Raw genomic sequence first — 22,377 nt, 5'->3', positions numbered from 1 at the left:
TGCATTTCACTACTGTCTGCCTCTTTTGTGCATGGATATTACCTATTAGTGCACCATATTTTAATGCACTATTAGCCTAAAACCAATATTTGGGAACCTATTATATTGGCAATATAGTTTTCCTAACTGTGTTCCTGTGAGAAAAAGTGGTGAGAGAAATATGAAGATTAAATTATTAAGATATAATTAATTTTCCTGATTCTAAGGCATGATTCTTTTATGCTGCTTATCCTAGCTAATGAAGGTCAGCTTTAATTAGTTTTCCGGATTTGACACAAAAGGGTTTACCAGCTTTCACAAAGGATTGTATAAAAACATTTTCTGAAACTAAAACCTCACTAGCTATTATTTGACCATGTAAGACAGGAGAAAGATGTGATCGAAGTGGTTGGGCATATAGGAAGGAATTATTTTAAATCTCAACTAAATTTTATTTTTACACAACGTATTTTTATTAGCAAATATTACAGCTGTTTCTCTGCCTGAAGACCTCAAAATCTGCCTATAGAACAAAGAGTGGCTGAGGCAAAGTTTAGGTATGTGAAGCTAATATGAATCTGACTTTTTCTTTTTGGGTCCCTATCCAGAGTAGATGGAGCTAAAATCCCAAGAGTTTTGGGACAAACACTATGAGCCTTGTGTGTATCAAATTCTTAGTCCAAATTTTATAGTTCAACTTCATTCCCAGTAATCAACGTGTTCAGAATTCCACTTTTTTAAATTCAGTAGTGAATTGCTTTACATATCCAAGGTTACGAATAGTTTTCCAGCATCTTTTTTTTGGAGGGGAAAAACAAAAAAAAAGCATATTATTTAAATATACTCATAGCTTGATGTCTGAAGTTTATTACTTGACCACAAATACATATTCCAACATGAAAAATATGGGATCATTCATATTTTAATTAACAATCTAATGTAAATTCTTTTATCTTTCAGTCCTGTATACAAGTATTCTCATAGCCTAATATATTTGCATTTATGCACTGCAACTTGCTGTCAAACTGCAATCACCTGTGTCCACTGAAAAAAATTAACTTTAATGTCAACTCAGCAAACTCTCTCCTCTCTCATGTTACCGCTAATTTCAGAAGTCCAAAGCTGGAAGGATGTGGCATTTGAAAAATACTCTACATCAGTTTAGGACTGCCAGTATGGTATACTGGACACTTTGTCTAAGTTTATATTAAAACATTAAAAAGTGCTAGGACCCAGGCCAGACCACTGGAACTCAATCATCTATGCAGCTAAACAGTCACTGGCATACTTGAGAGTCAATTGGGATTCAGTTACGATTCTCCCATACAATTTGCAGGCACTATTTGGAGGGTGGCATGAGTCAAAGACGTTCCCCTTCAGCATTTACGATGCAACTATTCTGTTTTAGAGGATAAAATGATTTTACAATGTCAATGGAGTTGTATCAGTTGGGCCTCAGGGCAGAAAATGAGTTCTGGTATTGTTTTGTTTCTGTGACAGAGGTAGCTTCTGAGGCCACAGGGAAATGTCATATTAGGGTTGTTGACCTATTTGTTTGGGCGTATTTAGCAAACAATCATCTAAATGATAAATCACTGCTTTCTGACAACGTTTTTTAAATTAGCAAACAAAAAAGCCAATATTGGGGGGAAAATGAATGCAGGGCTTGAACTTAAAAAAACCAAACAACCTTTTTTCTTAAATCATTTGAAATAAGATTAAAAGGCATATGGTAACTGGAATTTTCAAAGGGATATACATGATCTGAGTGTCTAACTGTATTTTGCTGTCAGAAAATATCTCACAAACCCACAATTATTTATAGTTCTTGCAAGCTACAAGGTTAAAAAGGTTCTGCAGGTTACCTTCTAGAAACATTCATGCCAAAAGCCAAGAAATCTCTGTCCTAATAGTAGTTACCATCATTTTAAAAAGATTAAAATGACTTGAGAGTTTTAAAAAAGGAATATCACTGAATCCTAACTAATATATAGGAGCATATGTGTACAAAAACATGCAGAACACAATATAGACTGAATATAATAATAAATATTATATTATTATTATATTAATATTAATATTATTATATATTATATTATTATATAATATAATAATATATTATTATATTATTATATAATAAAATCACTTACGCATAAGCCAATGCTGCTTGACCAAACAGCAAGAGTTTCCATGTCATCATTTTTTTTAATAAAAAGTTTGGGTTAAGTTCATTATTAATGAGAGGGCAGAAAGTTGAATAAAAAATTGTCATTAATTTAAATTCACCTTGGAAAAATGAGCTGAAGGAAGAGTGGAGTTGGAAAACATTAAGTAACAATGGGCATCATGGCAATGAATAAAGCCAAAAGACAAGAGAGGTGAATGCCAAATATATAAGTTTCACAAACAACATGAGGTGATTTTAACTCTAGTGAAATTAATCCTGAAGACACGGGGTTATCTATCTGTTTTATCACACATTTGCACTCTGTTACTATTATTTAATTATTAGAAAGAAGTAGACAAAGCAGCGCTTCCACTTTCTTTTGAGTGGGACAAGTTCCACCCTCTTACTCAAAATTTTTGGGCCCCTGAAAAAAGAAAAGATTATTATGGTTCCACTTTGATTTCTGCGGAACTCCCTTTGATTAGAGACCATACCACCTTGGTGGCCATCACTAATAAACGCCTTTACAACCACTCTCAACAAAGAACTGATAGGAGTTTTGGCAGGGGATAGAGATTTTTAAGATAAAAATATAATGAGTAGGATTCTCTGGAAGACCCCAAACCATTACATTACTTTAAAATGTTCAGTGTAAATAACCAAAGACAACCATTTACTTCTTACACCCCACATACAATGGTCAAACTTGTCCACACGGGCAGCTTCCTGCACATGATTGCTGCAACGTCATTACTGGTTGATGATCCTAACTGCCTCTGCAAATATAGGGAAGGGCATTTAATAATGCTTTTCTGGAGCAATTCATTGTAAATACTGCTGGGCAGGTAAAGGGATAGATATTTAGGAATCATAGTAGAATTGAATCTATACTGTTTCTCACCAGTTCTGCTGAGAGAAACACAAGAAAGGACCTTTGATTTTCTGGGATTGTCACATATTCTCATTAGTCATCCATATGAATTACAGATTAGTATTTAGCAGTGCACATACCTGCACTTCAGGAAAAAGCTTTTGCTACAATCTAAATTTTCTCTTTCTCAGTCTTTAGGTGCTTTAGTAAGTTTTAGACTTGATCTTTTACTATTTACGTATTTCTCGACTTTTGTGACTATGTACAGAAAACTTTGGATTTTTTTCACTTACAAATGTAGCCTCACTTGGTAATGAATTTTTGAAGTGTGTGTGTGTAGTATTCAAAAAACCCAAGATCCCACAAACACCACTTGAAGAAGAAATCTGGGACTGGCTTATATATTCTGTAACAGCTCATAAAACAATCAAAATCTGTGTCGGATGCTATTAAACAGTAGCGTACTCATTTGACCTTAAAAACACCTGACTATTCCAATCTTTGGGGAAAATATACTTCTCCAGGATTCTGCCACAGAAGGCAAGTAATTTATAAAAAGTCATGTATTTTACATTTTGTGTGATAGTAGTTTGTGGGGTTTTTTTGACTAGTTAGAACAAATTGGAGTATACCAGTGTTTTGGATATGTATGAGTCATTAAGTAGGCAGTATATATTACGATACAGATATTTGGTTTTAATCAAGACTTAATTATTTTTGAGAATACTTGATTTTAAAACAACTTTTTGAACAACACCTACTTGAGATCTTGGGAAGGTTCTGCTCTGATATGGGGTGTCTCCACAGAGTGCCCAAACACTGCCCCTTCTGTGCCTAAAATACATAAATAAAACACAGTACAGTTACTTTGGAAAATAAAAGCACATTGAAATGTATGACCACAAATTGACATTTTTAGGATAAAATATCTGATTGAATCCTTTATTAATGATTATCAATGTTTCTTCAAATTTACGTTCACATTTCTATATCAAAGTCTGGACTCACATCATGTGAAATTTTAGACTTCTGCTTATCAGTAGATGAATTTCCCATACAAATCTGAAAACATTTATAGATCCAAAGTTTTCAGCACTGACTTGCCTGAATGCTCATTTCAACACTTTGGAGATGGATTGTTTTACAGATAAGGAAAAGAATATCACAGGTTGGTTTGACAAAACATGTTAGAAGTGTCTACTATTTTCTGCATGATGCTCATTTTGATTACTTAAATTGAGATGCCAAGCTTTCAAAAGTTTTGAAATAACAGTCTACCACCTGAAGTTGCTAGCCTGAATCTCAATATCTGACAGCTTCAGAGTTTCCTTCCATCAGACCTTTCTCATTGAAAAATTATGTTCTCAAAGAAATTAAAGTGACTTATCTGGAATGTTCTTTGCTTTTAGTGTTTACAGATTTGTCCAATGCCATTATTTTTGTCTTCCACTTATATAAACATTAGCTGTTTGTTTGTTTGTTTGTTCTGTTTTAACAATATCCATATGCCTGTAAGCTTTTACTTTCCTTCTCTGAAGATGGTGTACTGGGCACTGTGTAATGAAAATAGCCTAGAACTATTGTGTGAAAGTCTTTCCAACAAAGAATCGCCAATAAAGATGAAAGAACTGAATAAAAACACATGTAAAACAGGTAATGTATTTACCTTCTATCACTAGAAATAAGATTAAGGAAACTGTCTGGGACAATTACAGTTGATTACTAAATATTCTGGGATTAATTGCCATATTTAAACAACAGAAGTTTTCTTGTGTTCTGAGCCTTGAATTCTGAGTAAACTTAAAAATATACCAACAATATCTCACAGTAGCTGTGCAAGAAGTGTTCAACAGAACAGAGGCCCCACTCCAATTGTTACAATATTTTAAATACAATAAATTACTTTCAATTATTTACATATTTTATTTTTACATATTTTATTTTATTTATTTACATATTTTATTTAAATATTTCACAAGTATTTTCAGAAATTTTGCCTGTTAATGGAGATAGATATTTAGATATTGTGGTGATGAATGGAGTCAAATCCAGTTGGCGGCTGGTCACGAGTGGTGTTCCCCAGGGCTCAGTGTTGGGGCTGGTCCTGTTCAATATCTTCATTGATGATCTGGATGAGGGGATCGAGTGCACCCTCAGTAAGTTTGCAGATGACACCAAGTTGGGTGGAAGCGTTGATCTGCTGGAGAGTAGGAAGGCCCTACAGAGGGACCTGGACAGGCTGGATCGTTGGGCCAGGGCCAATTGTATGAAATTGAACAAGGCTAAGTGCTGGGTCCTGCACTTGGGTCACAACAACCCCATGCAACACTACAGGCTGGGGGAGGAGCGGCTGGAGAGCTGCCTGGCGGAAAAAGACCTGGGGGTGTTGGTTGACAGCCACCTGAACATGAGCCAGCAGTGTGCTCAGGTGGCCAAGAGGGCCAATGGCATCCTGGCTTGTATCAGGCATAGTGTGGCCAGCAGGACCAGGGAGGTGATAGTGCCCCTGTACTTGGCACTGGTGAGGCCACACCTCGAGTACTGTGTTCAGTTTTGGGTCCCTCACTACAAGAAGGACATCGAGGTGCTGAAGCGTGTCCAAAGAAGGGCAACGTAGTTGGTGAAGGGTTTAGAGAACAAGTCTTACAAGGAGCGGCTGAGGGAGCTGGGGTTGTTTAGTTTGGAGGAGAGGAGGCTGAGGGGAGACCTTATTGCTCTCTACAACTACCTGAAAGGAGGTTGTAGTGAGGTGGGGGTCGGTCTTTTCTCCCTAGGAGGAGATAGGACGAGAGGAAACAGCCTCAAGCTGCACCAGGGGAGGTTTAGGTTGGATATTAGGAAAAACTTCTTCACTGAAAGGGTAGTCAGGCATTGCAACAGGCCGCCCAGGGAAGTGGTTGAGTCTCCATCCCTGGAGGTGTTTAAAAGACGGGTAGATGTGGTGCTTGAGGACATGGTTTAGTGGTGGACTTGGCAGCGATAGGTTAACGGTTGGACTCGATGATCTTAAGGGTCTTTTCCAACCTTAACGATTCTATGATTCTATGATTTTTTTGCAGTTAACCAATAACATTTAGTAAATTAATCTTACCAGGATTTGAATGCAGAATGAGGCTATAGAATGTTTAATTGATAATACCATTTTACAGTGTTAAAGAGAAAATGTCCTGAGCAAGAAGGCAAAAAAAGCTAATTAAATGTTAAACCAAATTACTGTCAGAAAATCATCGTTGGTCACCTTTGAAACTCCACTTTCATTTAAAAAAAAAAAAAAAAAAAGGGAAAAAAAACCCCTTCATTGTAAAACACTCTACTGGTATGGAGTATCCAAGAGAGTAAGAGGGGATTTCTGAGAGTAATGAAGTAAAGTCCTAGCTTTTTATCTCCAGAAATCTATAAGTTTTACAAATATCTTGGCAAAGCATACTGAAAACAATTTCATTACAACTGCTGCTTTGATGATCTCACAAGAAAACAACCAAATCCACTTTCTATAACCAAACTTTTCTGAGTGTTATGGAGAACCATAGGAGGGAATAAACAGCATATCTTTGTACCTAGAAGTATTCACAGAGATGCTGTGCAGCATCTGCTTTTTAGACCTGACATCGCCTTGCAATTCTGCTACCTTTAAGAGACAGGAATAGCATGTCTGTATAGCCAGGCTTTCTGTCACTCAAAAAAATCTCATCCCCATTTATAATAGCATGCAAAAAACTGTATGGGAGCTGAATATCAGAAATCAAAGAGTGTGCTTCCAGATGCTGTTCAACTTTTTCATCAGCAAAATTTAATACTTTCAAGGCCAAGGGCTTTTTGTATTTTTGAAGGTGGCAATAGGATATGAAGATGTAAATACCTGAGCAGGATGCAGAATTGTCAGCCTTTACTTATACTTTACTATAAGAAGACCACAGCTGTAATATTTGAAAGAGCAGAATTAATGCAAAGATATATAAAACATCACTGTAGTATGGGTCAGACACTAAATCAATCAGAAGTGCCAAAGATAATATTAGGCAAAGACTGATAACAAAAGAGAAATTACAGCTGGTTCTAAGCCAGCATTAGTATTTCCTCACTTTCAGCAACATTTGTTTAAAAGATGAGATGGCGTTTCTCCCCTAACAAAATAGAAATTTGGAAAAACCGACCAAGTTTGTCCAAGCAGACTGAAAATCCAGGCAGGTAGAATTAAGGACAAACTGATAGAATTAAATAAAATATAATTAAAACTCATAACAAACCAAATGTGTTCCTCTTGTTATTTGAAAATATAATCCCACATATTTTTTTTGCTTCCCATAAGGCCTCAAAAGTGAAAGTATAACAGTTCTTGTGGTAAATGTTTTATCCTCAAAAAACACGCTGTCAGCAAGTTCAAGAATATCTCCAATTCCTTTTATTTTATACTGCAAGAAAAGCAGGCACTTACAATTATCTTGTTTTTAGTAAGAAAGGTTAAAAAGATCAGCCAGCCAGAATTTACTGATGTGTTTCCAGCAGTTAAACAGCAGGATCAAGAAAAATGCAAAGGGATTGTGCAGCAAATAGAAGACATGGATCAGCATTACTTAAAAATACAGAACAGAGGAGAAACTATAGGAAGGTATTCTTTATTTTTTAATTTACTATATGTAAATCTGCAGTGCTTTGATGGGAAGTTAGATCATGTAGTTCAGTAGTGCTTAGGAAATGGTGCTACAAACATACCTTTCTATGAATAATAAATATAACAATATAAATGAGGATTCAAAGTGAATAGCATGATTTTTTAAATGAAATAAATATACTTTAGGTATTTAATAATTTACAATGTTAAAACACTTTTTTTTTAACAGAAATAAGACAAGAATCTATTAACAGAAATAAGACAAGAATCTATTAACAGATTCTGACTTACAGAATCATAACCAAGACCTACTTGAGATAAGTGAAATTCTAGAGAGGGATGAATGAATACAAAAAAAGAATAAAAAGAAAAGACTTGAACCTTCAAGCCCTTTCAAGTACCACTCAAAAGGAAGTAGTTAGGGAACTGAATTCAAAGGAACATGAGTTAGAACGGATAGCTATAAAAAGTGAACCTTTCAGAGGAAATAAAATAGCAAGGGCACGGAGTATGTGCAAAGGATGTAAAATCAAAATTGTAAGTGTAACTGAATAAAATTACTCCCACCTCCAACTTCCAGTGGAAGAGAATGAGTTAAGTAAAGACTTTGCTAAGAAAGAAGCATCTGTGAAGGCAAACTGCTGGTCAAAGGATACCAGTCACTATAGAGGTTGCTGGAGAAAACTCAGTAAATAGCACGAATCAGGCAAAAAGGCCATAAGTCCAATTCTGTATTTATAGAGAAATCTCATTATGCATAGCAGATTTATAAACAGCAGACCTTTAAAACACAGTTTTTTGACATAGAGCAAATCAAAGTGACCCTTTCGCTACAAGCAAAACTAATCACACCTTCCTGCTGAAACTAAATATTCGGAATCCAGAGAGACTAGCGTAAATTACTCATTTCTGCTCAGTTTACTGGTTCCTGATACTCAGCCTTAGGGAGATGACAAGTTTCATAAAAACAATGGAAGTACAATGTTGGTATTTGGTGCTGGATTATATTTACTTATGTATGTTCACGATGAGGGTTTTTTGTCATTTATTTAACCAGCAAATAATCCTCTAGTAATTTATGAGTTAGCTCACACAACACCACTGGTACCTTTTAGTGACCTAATAACCGACTAGTATGAAAAGACCAACACCTGAGCATATTGATTAGTAGAGCTGATTTTTTTGTGAAAAGAATGCCAGCTGAAGAGTTGATGAGCCAAGAATAAAAAACTAATAAATTATTTTGCTGTGAAAAATGAGCCATATATTAACATTATCCCACTCCTTCACATCATTCTTGTAAGCAAATCACCTCAAATGTACTGACAGTGGAATTGTGTAGCATTTTGATGTGTACAAATTATATGGCATTGCAGTGTCACAGGCACAGCTGAATCTTACTGCCTTGATCTTTCTCTAGGTTTTTCAGAAACGTCAAATAACAATATGATGAACTACTAAGATTATGCAAGTATTAGACTGTAATGCCAATTTGTCATCTGAGTTAGAGTTTAAAGAAGAGTTTGTAAAATATTTATCATTTTTGAAGCTTGCAATTTTATTCATTGAAAACTCATTATTAAGTTAAAGCATCCACAGGTTTCATACAGAAATATGAGTAATTTATCAAGATTGCTTTACCATTGAAGAGACCTTCAAAACATAGACTTTATGTTCTAAAAGTTTAACTGCAACAACAACAAAAAAAAATCTTAATTCTTTTATCATGTGTACCAATCTAAAATTTAAAAGTGCCTTTGTGAGATTAGCTAGCTGTTGTTCAACACTAAGACCTTGGAAGAGCTGATCACTGCCAGACTGAAAAAAACAGATATATTCAAGTAGGTGTATCAAGGATCATAAAAATACCACAGAAAATGCTTGTTGCTTCTTTTTTAAAAGCCCAGTTATTACAATTTATCTTGGGCTGATTAGAAACCCAAAGAAGCCAGAATGCAGCTTCTGGATCACATGTTGGTTGTGCAGCTCTTCAAGACTTTCAATTTTAATAAATGGCTTGAAATGTAATTTAGCTAGGTACTTGTACTGAAAAAGCATGATGCAACTGGATTTTTGTTATGGAGGTGTACATAACTAAAATGAAACTAAGTAGGTTATTTTATGAAAACATGAATGGTGTGATTGCTGGGATTTCAATCTTGCAGAGTGTCTCAGGAGCAAAACTGACTAATGCTACATAGTGAAGGTTTCAGGTATGATACTGTTGTGGCCATATTAGACGTATATTATAGGTAGGAAGCTGTAGTATGGCCTGACTAGATGCAGCTGTTCGCTTGTAAACTAAAGCATGACCATCGAAGTCTTCAGAGGTAAGCCATTATTAAAAAGTAAATTCTAAAATGAATGATTTAGATTCATTACTCAAGGCCCTTGAACATGACTAATGTTTGATTCATATTTTCTGTATGGCAACCTTGCTGAAGCAAGACTTCTACTAAGCCTTTCATTTAGGTAAGAAGAATGAACTCCCCAATAAATTAAAATTCAGCATCTTCAGTGTGATAAATTTTGATCAAAGCAAATTGCAACTCCAGGAAATACTTGCAAAATTGCAACAGTCAGTATTTATTTTCTTAAATATCATCTTAACTTCTATTGAGTACAAACATTTGAAACATTGCTTCCTAATGGTGGGCAGTTAAGACACCTTTTGTCTTGCAATGCAAATGAAACTGGATTATGTATTCAGTTGCTCATCCACATACTTGTTTGAAGGTTCATATCCAAAATCTATGTCTGGCCACCACTTGGTTTACTCTGCTGAAAAAGTGAACCTACTTGAATAAAATTTGGACTGAGCGTAGTAGTAACATAATTCAATTAATAATTGGAAATGGCTATTCTAAATGCTACTTCTGGGATGGAAAAAGTCAATATATTTCATGAAACTGCTGAGAAGTTACATTAAAATTGAATATTTCTTCAAAACATGAATGAAATTGAAAAATATATAACAAGTTTACATAGAACAATTTTTCTTAAATGATGATTTTCGTAACAACTTTCACCTTTTTCCCCTATAATGTATGACAGATGGAGATATACATGACAATAAAAATTATTAACTACAACCATTTTCTGCTTTAATTGATACAGCCTCCTTGAAAAGTTACAACAGCTAGATATATGAATATATTTAAAGCTTACATTTAGATTTCACACTAAATAATTCCTAAAAAACAAAAAAAATCTTCTTTTCCTAGATATATATAATAGTCTGGATTTGCATTTTTCTTAAAATTGTGTAAACGATTCTGGGTTCACAATAGTGGAACACAGAGCAAAAACCGTCCTTGTCTACATTCAAAAAAATGAATTTTAATGGGATTATTTTTGCATTTAACCGATCAAAAAGACACTATTTTCACTTTGTTGTAGAAGATAACCTTAGGATTTGGAACACTCAGGCTCTAATGAATAGTTAATCAGTTACAAAACAGAATTGATGATTCCTTGATGAAAAATGAATGAATCAATGAATGAGAGGACTATCAAACAACAGTCAAGGGCTTCATACCCAGGGGACTCACTTTGGGTGTAAAAGAATGGGACATGAACTTGGTATCCCGAGTACAAAATGAAGGCTTTAACTTCAAGGCTAATTAAATTACCTTATAATCTTACCTTGATTTTTACTAAAAGCAAAGTGTCATGTATTTGTACAGAATACTATGGAAAAATGTTAGAATCTGAAGGAGGAAAAATGTGAGAATGAAAAAATTGTTTCTTACCTAGTTTCAAGAACAATCAGCGATAATTTCCCATTTCAAAGCTTTCTGAAAATTCTATAATGTACTGCTGCCTACCTACAAAACCTATCTAGGAATATTTGCTTCAAATTTGCTCTAAAACAAAAGAATTAATTATTAGCTTCTGATAAAGGAAAAGGGCATTTGCCCTTCATTTAAAATATTCCATAAATAGATGGTTTGATTTTGAAAAGTCAAAAGCTCAGAGGAACTTATCAGCAGTTTCTCCATTAAGTCTAGACATCTCATTAGTTGCCCAAGTTAGGAGGTACAGACTATTTATACTTTATCTATACCCAAAAAAGAGAAATTGGCATCTCTAGAGGTTGGTTAACTACTGATACTGGACTGAGACTAGAGCAATAATGCACACAACCTAAGCACCTTGAAGTTTTTGCCTTCAACATCTGGTCAGCAGTTGACACATATGAATTTTATCTAAATTGGGAAAGCTTGTTTGGAAATCTCACTTTAGCTATATCAGAAGTCATCTAAGTTACCCTTAGCATTAAAACTGATTCATAGGGTGCCTTATATAGGTTTTAGCGGCCAGTTCTTTATGCCATATGTAAATGTGCATTTATTTCTGTTCTCTACTTTGCCATTACTGCAGCATACTGAAAAACTGCTATGATTATGTGATAATTACTGCTTCATTTTTACAATTTAGTAAATTGTTTTATTTATGCAAAAGGAAGCCACAAAGCGGCAGGACTATTATCCAGATTTTTGAAATAGGTCTACTGTAGCATTTTTACTCAGTAGGAATTAGCGTGCCATTGATAAATTATAAACAAATATTTAGATAAATGCATTTGTGCACCCTGTAGAGGGCACTAATACACATATAAAAAGTCCATCATATGCAAGTATATAGTATGTATTTAAAAAGTCACAGTAAAAATGCCTTCAAATACTTTTGAATTAATTAAAAAAATGAAAATGTGAGAAGAATCCTCACATGTATTGCTACAATGCTGAAATGGAGATATGTTGATATAACACATTTTGGTGCCTATTAGACCAAAATAAAACAAAAATGTTAGTATCTCCAATTATTGAAAGTCATAATTTTTTTTTTGCAGATATAAGAAATAAAATGAAGCTATAATATCAGTTCCTCACACAGTTGTTAAAAAGTTTTTATTTGATATTATCACTAGTTATCTTGATTATCTCCTATTATGACTGTCTTTTTATTCCTGCTCTTTATTAATGTTCTGGTTTTCTCTCTAGAATTAAATTACACAGATGAATACAGCACATTCAAACCTGGCATTACTGCAATGCAAAAAGGTAAATGACTTAACTTAGATAAGTCTTTACTGCAGTTTTAAACGGAAATTCTGCAGCTGTGAGAGAGAGGGTGAATGTGCAATAGTAATTTTGTCACAATATTCTCACCTTCGAGTCAGCATAGCAGTGAAGCAAGCCTTTTAAGTTAGCAACAAAATGGAAGCAGGTGTATTTCAAATCTGTTAACTGCAATGACTGTAAACCACCAATGGTCATGTTAGCAAATGCATGCCTGTGATCTGTATTAATCACAGGAAAGACAGCATATTTTCTGCAGGAAAGCACAAGATACTAAAGCATACTGCAATATGCTGAAGTTGGCCAAAATATGCATCTTTTGCCAAAATCTCAGATGTTTTTGCAGGCAAGAACCACAAGAGAGTTGCTACATACCTTGCAGAGGGTGTGGGAAGAAGGTTTATGGCAGTAATTTACTGCTAGATCTACCACTCCATTTTCAAGATGGGACTGAGCTGGTCACAGAGTAATTTATCAGTGCTGGTCTCAATACTCCCTTCTATGTCACCAAGGAGCAGTATCAGGACTCAGATTATAACCACAATTCAGATTACCTGGCAAACCTTGTAACAGCCTAGCTCTGCTGTGAGTCTTGTGGCATAACCCTAGTCTAGTCTTTGCTCTTTTACTGTTTGTGAGTCAGGAGAGACTCAAAAATCCCACTCTTGTCACTGCTGCAATACACCTACAATAAATTCACCATAAGACTTTATAGGTTTAAGCACTTTTCATTGCCTTGCTACATACCAAGGCATGTCTGGTTAAAATTAACAAAGCAGGCTTTACTTCTGCATGAAAATTTGGTGTGATCAGCTGCCAGAGAAACCTGTTGTTCACATCCTCTTAGACATTAAACTACATTATATTCAGGCACTTTTAGAACAGAATACTGAACACCAGACATGAGGATTGTCATGTCTAGGGAACAGAACGTTGTACAATTTGACTATCATTGTGAAATCAATTCTTTTGCTTTAACTTTTTTAACTTTAAATTACAGAAAAAATATATTTCCTACATCCAGCTATCAACAAAAGACTTTACCAGGTTCAGAGACGAAAAAGAAAACATTTCTTATTTTGCATTTTCTTCAGATCAACTCTAGAAGGTATGTCTCTATATTATCCAGTTAACAAACTGTCATGATGCTTACCCATCCAGACTTTCGGCTTTCATTGAAGAGAACCTTACTTGGAAAGACCTCTATTCTTATATTCTTAAACCTTCCAAAGGAATTTATTTCTTTTAGATTCAGTCTTCCTTGTCCTTTAGTCTCCCTCTGGCCTCCAGACTTACTCTCATCACTAAGTAATGTGTTCTGTTTTTTCAGCAGGATACTCCCTCTGCTCCTTTCCCTGTTTTGTATTAGAAGTTCCTTTTAATATCTATACTAATTTTTCACATTAATGCTTTTCCAAAATAAAATTGTTTTGAGTTACTGTTAGTTTTGCTGTCATGAAGAAAAAAGAAAGAGTATTTTCATTAAAACTTCAAATTCAGAAACTCTAATTGGTCTTTTGCTTTCATCCTAAATCTAAATATAAATCAGGGAGGCAAGGCCAAGAATGACAGTGAGAAGAAAAAAAAATTACAACTATAAAAAGCCTGAAAACAGTCCTGACAGCTAAAACATGAGACAAATTTGTTGATAAATACTCTTTCTGCACAGTATGCTTTATCTATTGCATTTTCTCTGCTCCACACTGAGAGTGTAAAAACAGATTGAAAAAGTAGTCCATCATTTGGTAATGCTGTTAACATAAAAATAGCAAAAATATTACAACTGTTTTTCTTGATATGAAAATAACTATTTTTTAAAAAGGTATTTCCCTTTGATGTTTAATGAAAAAAGACTTTCAGCTGTAACTACCAATCCCACCTCATGCTTTCGACCATAAATCGGGAAAGGAATTTTTCAAGCGAACCTAGCATTCGGCTACCGCCAGTATTTTGCTTTGCTGATCTTGGATACATCTTGTGTCTTAGTGTGATATCCAGGTACTTTGAAAGCTTTACGTGTTGCTGTATCTAGACCTTTGACCATCATAACATACTTGCTTTGCAGAAAGTGATGCAGAAAAAGGACGTGAAAAAGCACTATTCCTAGTTACACTGTAAGTGGTGTAATCTATAGTACTTCCTGTCACTTCTATCACACTTTATGTACCAGATTGGTTTAGAATGATGATGACTTAAGGGCAAAGTCTCCACTTGAGCTAAATGACATTTTGGCATTTGTAAAGGAATAAGGCTGCCTGGAAGAACTGAAAGGCATTTGTGTCTGCATGATTGTGCGTGTGTGTGTGTGTGTATGTGTGCTTAGATCTATGCTCTAGCAGTCTTTTTCTAGCTTGCTCACAAAATATGTTTCAAATGTTTTACAAACCTGCTATCTAACAGCTTAAATGATAACCAAGATATTTTTATAAAGAACAGTTACCATAAAACTGAATTCTAATGCTTTCTAAGTAGGAACAGCTAGATAAACTTATCCCACTATATATTACTAATATTAGTGTTGACAGGATCAATACAAGTGTTCTTCATATATCAAAACAGTAAAATTTATGGTATGCATATTCACTTCAGTTTATCTATGAATGTAACATATACCATCCAGAAACACTGACATTTAGGTTTTAGTGTAGGCTTCCAACCACAGTACGATGATTTCTGAAAGGAGAGGTCTCTGGTTGCTTTACCTTGCTAAGCTTATTCATCCTATCCCTTCTTGTAGTGAAGTGTGCTTATTCATGCAGCTTTCTCATCTTCCCCTCACCATACAGAATCTGACTTAAAAGTGAAGTTGAAAATACATACCAAAAGTAACTAACTTCTAAAACAGATATATGGGAAATACACTATGCAAAGAGGAACTGTACACAGAAGGAAATAAAGGACAAGAGAATGGTCCCTTTTTATGGCCAAACCCAAATTCTTTTCATTTTCTCTCCAGTAAGATGAAAGGGTAGCTGTATAATGTTATTTTAGAATGTCAATGTGGTTAACCATGGATGCTTTAGTTGGCCAAGATGAAAACCAGCCACATTTGTTGCGCGTTCTCCTGTTCATATAGTTCTAATGCCATTTTGTGAATTAATCTTGTGAAGCAACAGTGTTTTGTAGCGTTGCTCTTTGTTTCAAAACACTGCAGTTTGGCACTTTGCTCAGTATCATACCTAGGAATGCCCACCTCATCAAAGCTTATAGTTTGGACCATTATACTTGATTGTGACAGCATTTATTCAAACAGGAACCAAAAAGTCTACATTCCTAGATTAGCACTGGTCACCTAGGTTTGGAATGGAATATCTCAAAACTCTGTACCTCAATTCAAGAATTCAGATAAAACAAAAGTAGTTAATAAGACCCAAGAGGAGATCACTCAAAGAAAAAAATATGTGATATTAATTACACACTGTGCTATGCACAATTGTACAGTATGAAATAATAATGTAAAAAAAGAATAAAGTTTTAACAATTTTGGAAAAAAAAATAAATAATAAAAATTAGAAATGACAGTCAATGAAACTAATGAGAATGACTTTTAGAAATGCATCAAGCATAAAGTATATGCTAGTGAAAGTAGATTAATTGAAAAGCAGAGAAGGAAAGTGAAAAGATAAATTTTCCCCAAGGAATTTAAATATGAAATACAAAGAGGTCCTTGCTAAATTATTTATAAATGAATAAATGGCAATGCTAATTAGTGCAGAAGGAAAACCAAGTAACTCAATAAAATCTCAGCCATGGTCCATGATCCTAAGAAGTATTTATTACTCCCGTCTTGCAAAATTCTTCATTGTATGTTTTAGCTTCAGTAGTACAACTCACAGGACCAAAAATTCCAGCACACATTTAAATGCTGTGTAGGATTACTGCCAGAATGCTTCACTATTGGCTTTGCCAATTCAAACCCAAAAGATGGGCAATGTAGCTCTGAAAAATGCAAAAGTGCTCAAACCAATGAGACAACTAAAATGACAAACCATGGGTGAGAAAAAAGTATATTTTAACAATCTATACAATTAATAGCTGCTTTTAAAAAACTTTGGTGAACTTAAGCATCAGTTTAAGTTATTCATTCAGGGCTCATTTTTTGCTCCTATACAATTAAAAGGCAAACCTTACACTGATTTCAAGCTCCAGGCTACTAGTTCCAGTTGATGGGGGCTGGCAAGGATAGAGAAGCATCATCATCTGTTTTATATTTGTTTTCAGTAAATTTTCTATAGAATGAATTTACTGACACCAATGTTTGATACCACAATGTTTTGAAAATGAGTATGGAAAATAAATCTTGGTATTTTAATTACAAGTTTTGCACAGGCAAGTAAATGTCAAGGATGAAGGTTATCCAAACAGACATAATTCTGATGTATGTCAAAAAAGCTTGGATTTCAAATCCTAACAAGTCACAAAAATGTAATCATGATCAAATCACCATCACAAATTATTTACTGAAAATCAAACAATTAAATACAAGAGAAATGCAATTTGTTCACAGATGTTTCACAACTGGAAAGTCACCCATTTCTACAGTGGAACTGCTTAACACAGCTTTTAAAAAACATATTAGTTCTGTTCTTAGAAACTTGTCTGAGCCTGCTAACATTCATACATTTGGAGAGGCTAGGATGTCAGGGGCCCTTAGATCAGTCCTATGACTACAAAATTACTGTTGTTGTCGTGTTCAATTTATCTGGACTTAAATAATCAGGTGACACCCAAATTTAGGAATTAAAGTCTAAGAGGTAAGAGGAAGAAAAAAATTAATTCCTTAAAGAAAGAGACTAGCTGAGGTCTGAAGAAATTGAGAGGGATTCACCAAGAATTCACCAAGAAGGATGCTCGCTCTGATCTGGGAAGCCCATTTGAAAAGCTTCAGGGATTGCTTACAACAGAGGACAAAGTAGGAGAAGGTGGTCTGTGGAGGATATGTTTCTAAGCCAGGAATATCTGACCAGATAAACATAGTATCACATAGCTGCTGAGAGTCAAGGAAAATTCAGTCAGACTAGGGTCTACACCAGTGCAATTAGCAATTTCAAGACCATTCATGCTAGATTCTGTCTAGATTTCAAGTAAGGGGAAAACTCTTTTGCATCCGTGTACAACATACTATTTAGACTTACCTTGAGATTCCTGTCCGATGATCAGATCTCAGAAAAAGGAGGCTTCCCCCTGGAGAAGTGCCTGCTGGGAAAAACTGGTTTGGCTGGTAGATAGAAGAATTTTGAATAGGAGTGGTAGTACATAATGAAGTTCTACTCTATCCAAAAGACTTGTGCTCATCTTAATGAAAAGTCTCCCAAGAAACAAAAATATTTGTGGGGTAAAGAAATAAAGCTGTTCACTAGACACTGGTTGACAGAAATGTTCAACCTGTGACTGGTCAACAGCTATGTGGAAGGGATGAGAACTCTGAAGGACTTCCCTGGAACAAGCCAGAGCAAAGGTGTTAAGCGTATGTGAAGAAGTGCAGACAGTAGACCTAGTAAATGGCTTGCCTGTCTCTGAAAGCACATGCTGAAAGGCAGCAGAGAAAGCCAAGAAAGAAGGTGCTGGTTCTATGGCTGTACAAATACTACTTGCTGGACCTTGGTTGGGGATGCATACCCTTCCTTCTATAGCAGAGGGATATTCCACCTCTCTCATAATGCCCCATTGTGCTATGACTTTCTCAAGATTTACAGACAGACTTCAGCGTTCCTCTACCTAATGAAAAGGAAAATCTTAAGAAAGGAATAAAATTATTTGTCATTGTTCTTCTTTTACTTTGTAAAAGAGAAAAAAACGTAGTTTACACTTACCTTGAACAGAAACATTTTTATGCAAAAGTCAAAATGAGAATTTTGTAATTGATAGATTTTATGAGGGGTTAAAGATACAAATGGAGAGCTAAGTGCAAATGCATATACTGATCTCTTTTTTTTTTTTTTTTTTTTTTTGGTCATGCTACCCACCTGTTTTTTCATACTAAACACTGTATTATAGCCAAAAAAAACCCCTTAAAGAATATAAATAAAACTACAGTGACAATGACTGTATCTAACACATGCTAGTAAGAATTATTCTAGTGTAAAGTTCTGCCAGAATTCTGACTCTTTTATCAGTGTTGCATGTAGAACAACAACAGTGTGTTGTTATACTGGCACCTTCTAGACATTATTCAAACCTGATTGACCTTGTTAAATTGTCTGCAATCTCCATCTAGTCTTGCTAAGTGTTTTACATTAAAACCTCATATAATCTACTAATTTCACATTTTCTATAAGGTCTTAGAAAGTGATATGCGCATTACATTTATCAACTTTAAATGATTCGCCCACAAAAATATTCCTTTTTTTTATGGAAAGAAACTTTTTATAATTTCTGGTATAAATTCAAGTATGAAGTAGGGTTCCTTCAGTGACTGATTGTTCTCATAAATAAAAGCTCAAAAAAGCCCAAAATATTAGTCATAAAGTATTAAAATGCAATAATAAATAATATGAAACATTTAATATTATTTAAAATAATAAACAATTCTATGCGAATAATACAGCGACATGCGACATTTAGAATAAAATACAAAGAAGTCTTCTTTTAAACAAGAAGAAACTTAGGAGAAGTGTGCCTGCCTATAATAGTGACAGCTGCAAAGATTAGGACATTACTCCTAAGGTTAGAAAGAACAAATTTTATTGAATTTGCATTAGTTGGCTTGTGACTAGAGATAAAAAGAAAATATCTGATCTCCCCTAAGGCTCATTCCTTGCTGTGATCATTAAGTTCAAAACGAGATCAGGATCAACCAGCTCATCTTCAACAGATGTTGTTATAATTTGTTCTGTAGAAGAAAATGAAGGAAATTCTACATTTTCTACAGCCAAATTCTTCCATTGTTTCATTATTCTTTCCATTAAAAAGTCTTGGTTTTCTTTTTTTTTTTTTTTTTTTTTTTTTTTTACAACTGATAGAGAGCATCCCTTTTTTTTCAAAAGGCTGTTTCTCAAGGGCTCAAGACTCATATCACATTCCCTTTGATATTTTTTTCTTCAAGCTAAACAGCACCATCTTTCTCTCTCTTCCCTCAGAGATCATTCTTCTGGACAACTAATCAATCTCATGGCTCTGGATTCTATCCAGCTGTTTACTGAACAATGGTACACCAAACTGGGCTAAGCACTTTGGAGAGGACCTTGCCAGTGTTGAACAGAGCAGATCTGCAGGCTCTACTCCTGTTTACACATTCTAGCTTCATATTTGACTTTCTTGCATCACATGATGCTCTTCAGCTTGTGATTCAAAATTCTTCCTAACTCTTTTTCTGAGGACACCTGTGAGTCTTGCTTATGAATTCTCTGAGGTTTTAAAATTGAACTCTGAAAGTCAATTTGATTTTGTTTTGCTGTTGTCTTTCCCTGTAACTTTCAAACAGGGGATGTTCTCATTACATGGTGGTTGCCCTCTCTCAGATTTCCTTCCACTTTCACATTCTCAGTTCCTCCCCCACTGATCGGCAGCACTCCTTTAGTTACTTTTTCAACACTGTGTCTTCCTTATAATCTATAAATCTTTTGTACAGTCTGCATCTTGATTTTTTTTTTCCTCTAACAGATGTCTGTCTCTGTAGTTAAAAGAAACAAGAGGCCCCCAAACATTCTAAAATGCTGTCACCAGGCCCTGTGCATTAGATGATTCTTTTTGTTTATAAAAAGCTTCATCTGTATAATCTTTTTGGTTTGGTGGTCAACGTTACCACATAGGTTCTTTGCCCTTTCATCTGTACCCATGAAGTATAAATCCATTTGCATTTTGAATCTTAGAGCAGTTATACATTCTTCAGATGCATCCATTCCTGCCTGGATATTGAGATTTTTTTGCTTCATTCTCTTTTTATGAAATGATTCTTACCACATAAAATTTCATTTCTTTTAAAGACTATATGTTGATTTTTGCCACTCTCCTTCTGGAATTTACATTACCCATTCTGAATTCTTATACATTTCTATCTACACTTCTTAATCTTCATACACATATACACACATCCATACTTTCTGAACCTTGAGCAAAGCTGCATTTTTATATAGTTTTAATTCAAACACCTATATACATTAACGATATTTTTCTAGAGCCAAAATGATGGCTTATTATGTTTGTGCCTTGGTGTGCTGAATTTAATGCTGTCAGACACTGAAATGTAAACTTGTCATTAGCCACAATGAGGATAGGAATTTAAATTCACAATGTAGGCTTAAGGCTGCAGGCCCATATTTTCGTGGGTGATATAATTTTTTTTCTGGAGTGGCTTCCTGTGGGTGAAATTATTCCTAGCTTACAGGAGTCTGCTATGAATAAGCTTTGAGATGCATTGCAGAGCAGAAATTATTTAAATCTATGTTTTTCACAGCTTTGACTGCATACCTGCTTTATAAATAGATGTACGGAGAACAGTGAAGTCCAAGATGTTGCTGGTGCAAATCTGCTAACTTTTTGTCTGAGTAAAGCTTTGTTTCAAACTGTGACTGCCATGGACTCAAACAGTACCTCCCTGTGAGGATTTCTGTATTTATTCTTTCTGCTACTTAATACTTAAATTCAGAGTCAAGATCTTCCTGTTCTTTCACACAGGTTTTGAAAGTATGATGTATGTCATGACATATTCTTGTATAATCTCACCATGCAGTTTACGGCCAGTAAATATATTAGCTTGTACTGAAAGCTGGGTAAAAAAATTGTCTTAAGATCAGATAAAAATAAAGCCACTTTGTAGTGGTTTCAGATAGGGTTCAGAGAAAACAAAGTGCAGTTCTGACATGTATTAAATGTCTCACGGTAAGAGGTACATCTGTATATTTTTTGAGAAAAGTCAGATGCTTGCAATATTTCCTAAAAATACAATAGTATTCCTCCTATTCTGAAGGCTTTACAAATTGAAATCCAAATGATCTCATTTTCTAGCATCTAATGAGAATACTGTTCCAGGACAAAGCAAGATATTTTTGGCCTGTAATATCATCATTATAGGACAAGAATTTGGAGCCAAATACTCTTTTCGTTGAACCTAAATCCTGTAACGCTTTGCAGCCTGACCCTTATCTCCAACAATAGAATTTTGTTTCCAGGCAGAAATAAATCACAAGCAAGTACTTTAAGGCAAAAAAAGAAAATGGGAATGTTGGAGCTCCTTTATGATTCACCTTTCCCTCCTGTGAGTAGCTATATCTTAAAAATAGAGACGGGTCTGACTGCTGTAATTTAAATGTGCATTTTCAAAACTACCAAAGCCTGAGGGCATGTGAGTGTCAGGCTTAACAGTGTCGGGTTTAGACTTTTACTACAAAATCTGAACCCAACTCATATCCAGTTGCTGTATCAAAACCTTCTGAATGTTTAGTGTGTGTTTTCCAAACAAGCTGGTTTGGTTTAAGAGTTATCTCAGCTTACTAATAATGTGGCAATTTTCCACTGGGCTTTGACCCTTACATAGGCCATGTGGATTTGCCTGATATCATGCAATTCAGACCCTTCAAAACTAGAACTCCTTTAAATTGCTTCTCTAGACTCCGCACAGTTCTTCAATAGGGAATATGAAATATTATTGGGAATATGATGCAGATATTGGTAGTTTTTCCTAAAAATATTCATTCTTACATTGGTCACAAATATCCAATAACTT

The 22,377-nt window shown here is 34.8% G+C and overlaps 1 protein-coding gene across 1 annotated transcript in view; it reads right to left on the bottom strand.

Moving 5' to 3' along the window:
- The window catches only part of SGCZ (sarcoglycan zeta), a gene marked incomplete at both ends in the record, with an annotated part of 486,557 nt that overhangs the window by 20,466 nt on the left and 443,714 nt on the right, over window positions 1-22,377 (bottom strand). The window contains 1 exon segment of the mRNA XM_082315901.1: window positions 3,779-3,851. Within this exon segment, the coding sequence (XP_082172027.1) occupies window positions 3,779-3,851 (73 nt within the window).

Source organism: Platalea leucorodia (genome assembly GCF_965183815.1).
Source record: "Platalea leucorodia genome assembly, chromosome: 6".
Lineage (NCBI taxonomy): Eukaryota > Metazoa > Chordata > Aves > Pelecaniformes > Threskiornithidae > Platalea > Platalea leucorodia.
Note: the sequence above shows the minus strand (reverse complement) of the source record. Positions and strands in the feature narration are given on the sequence as shown.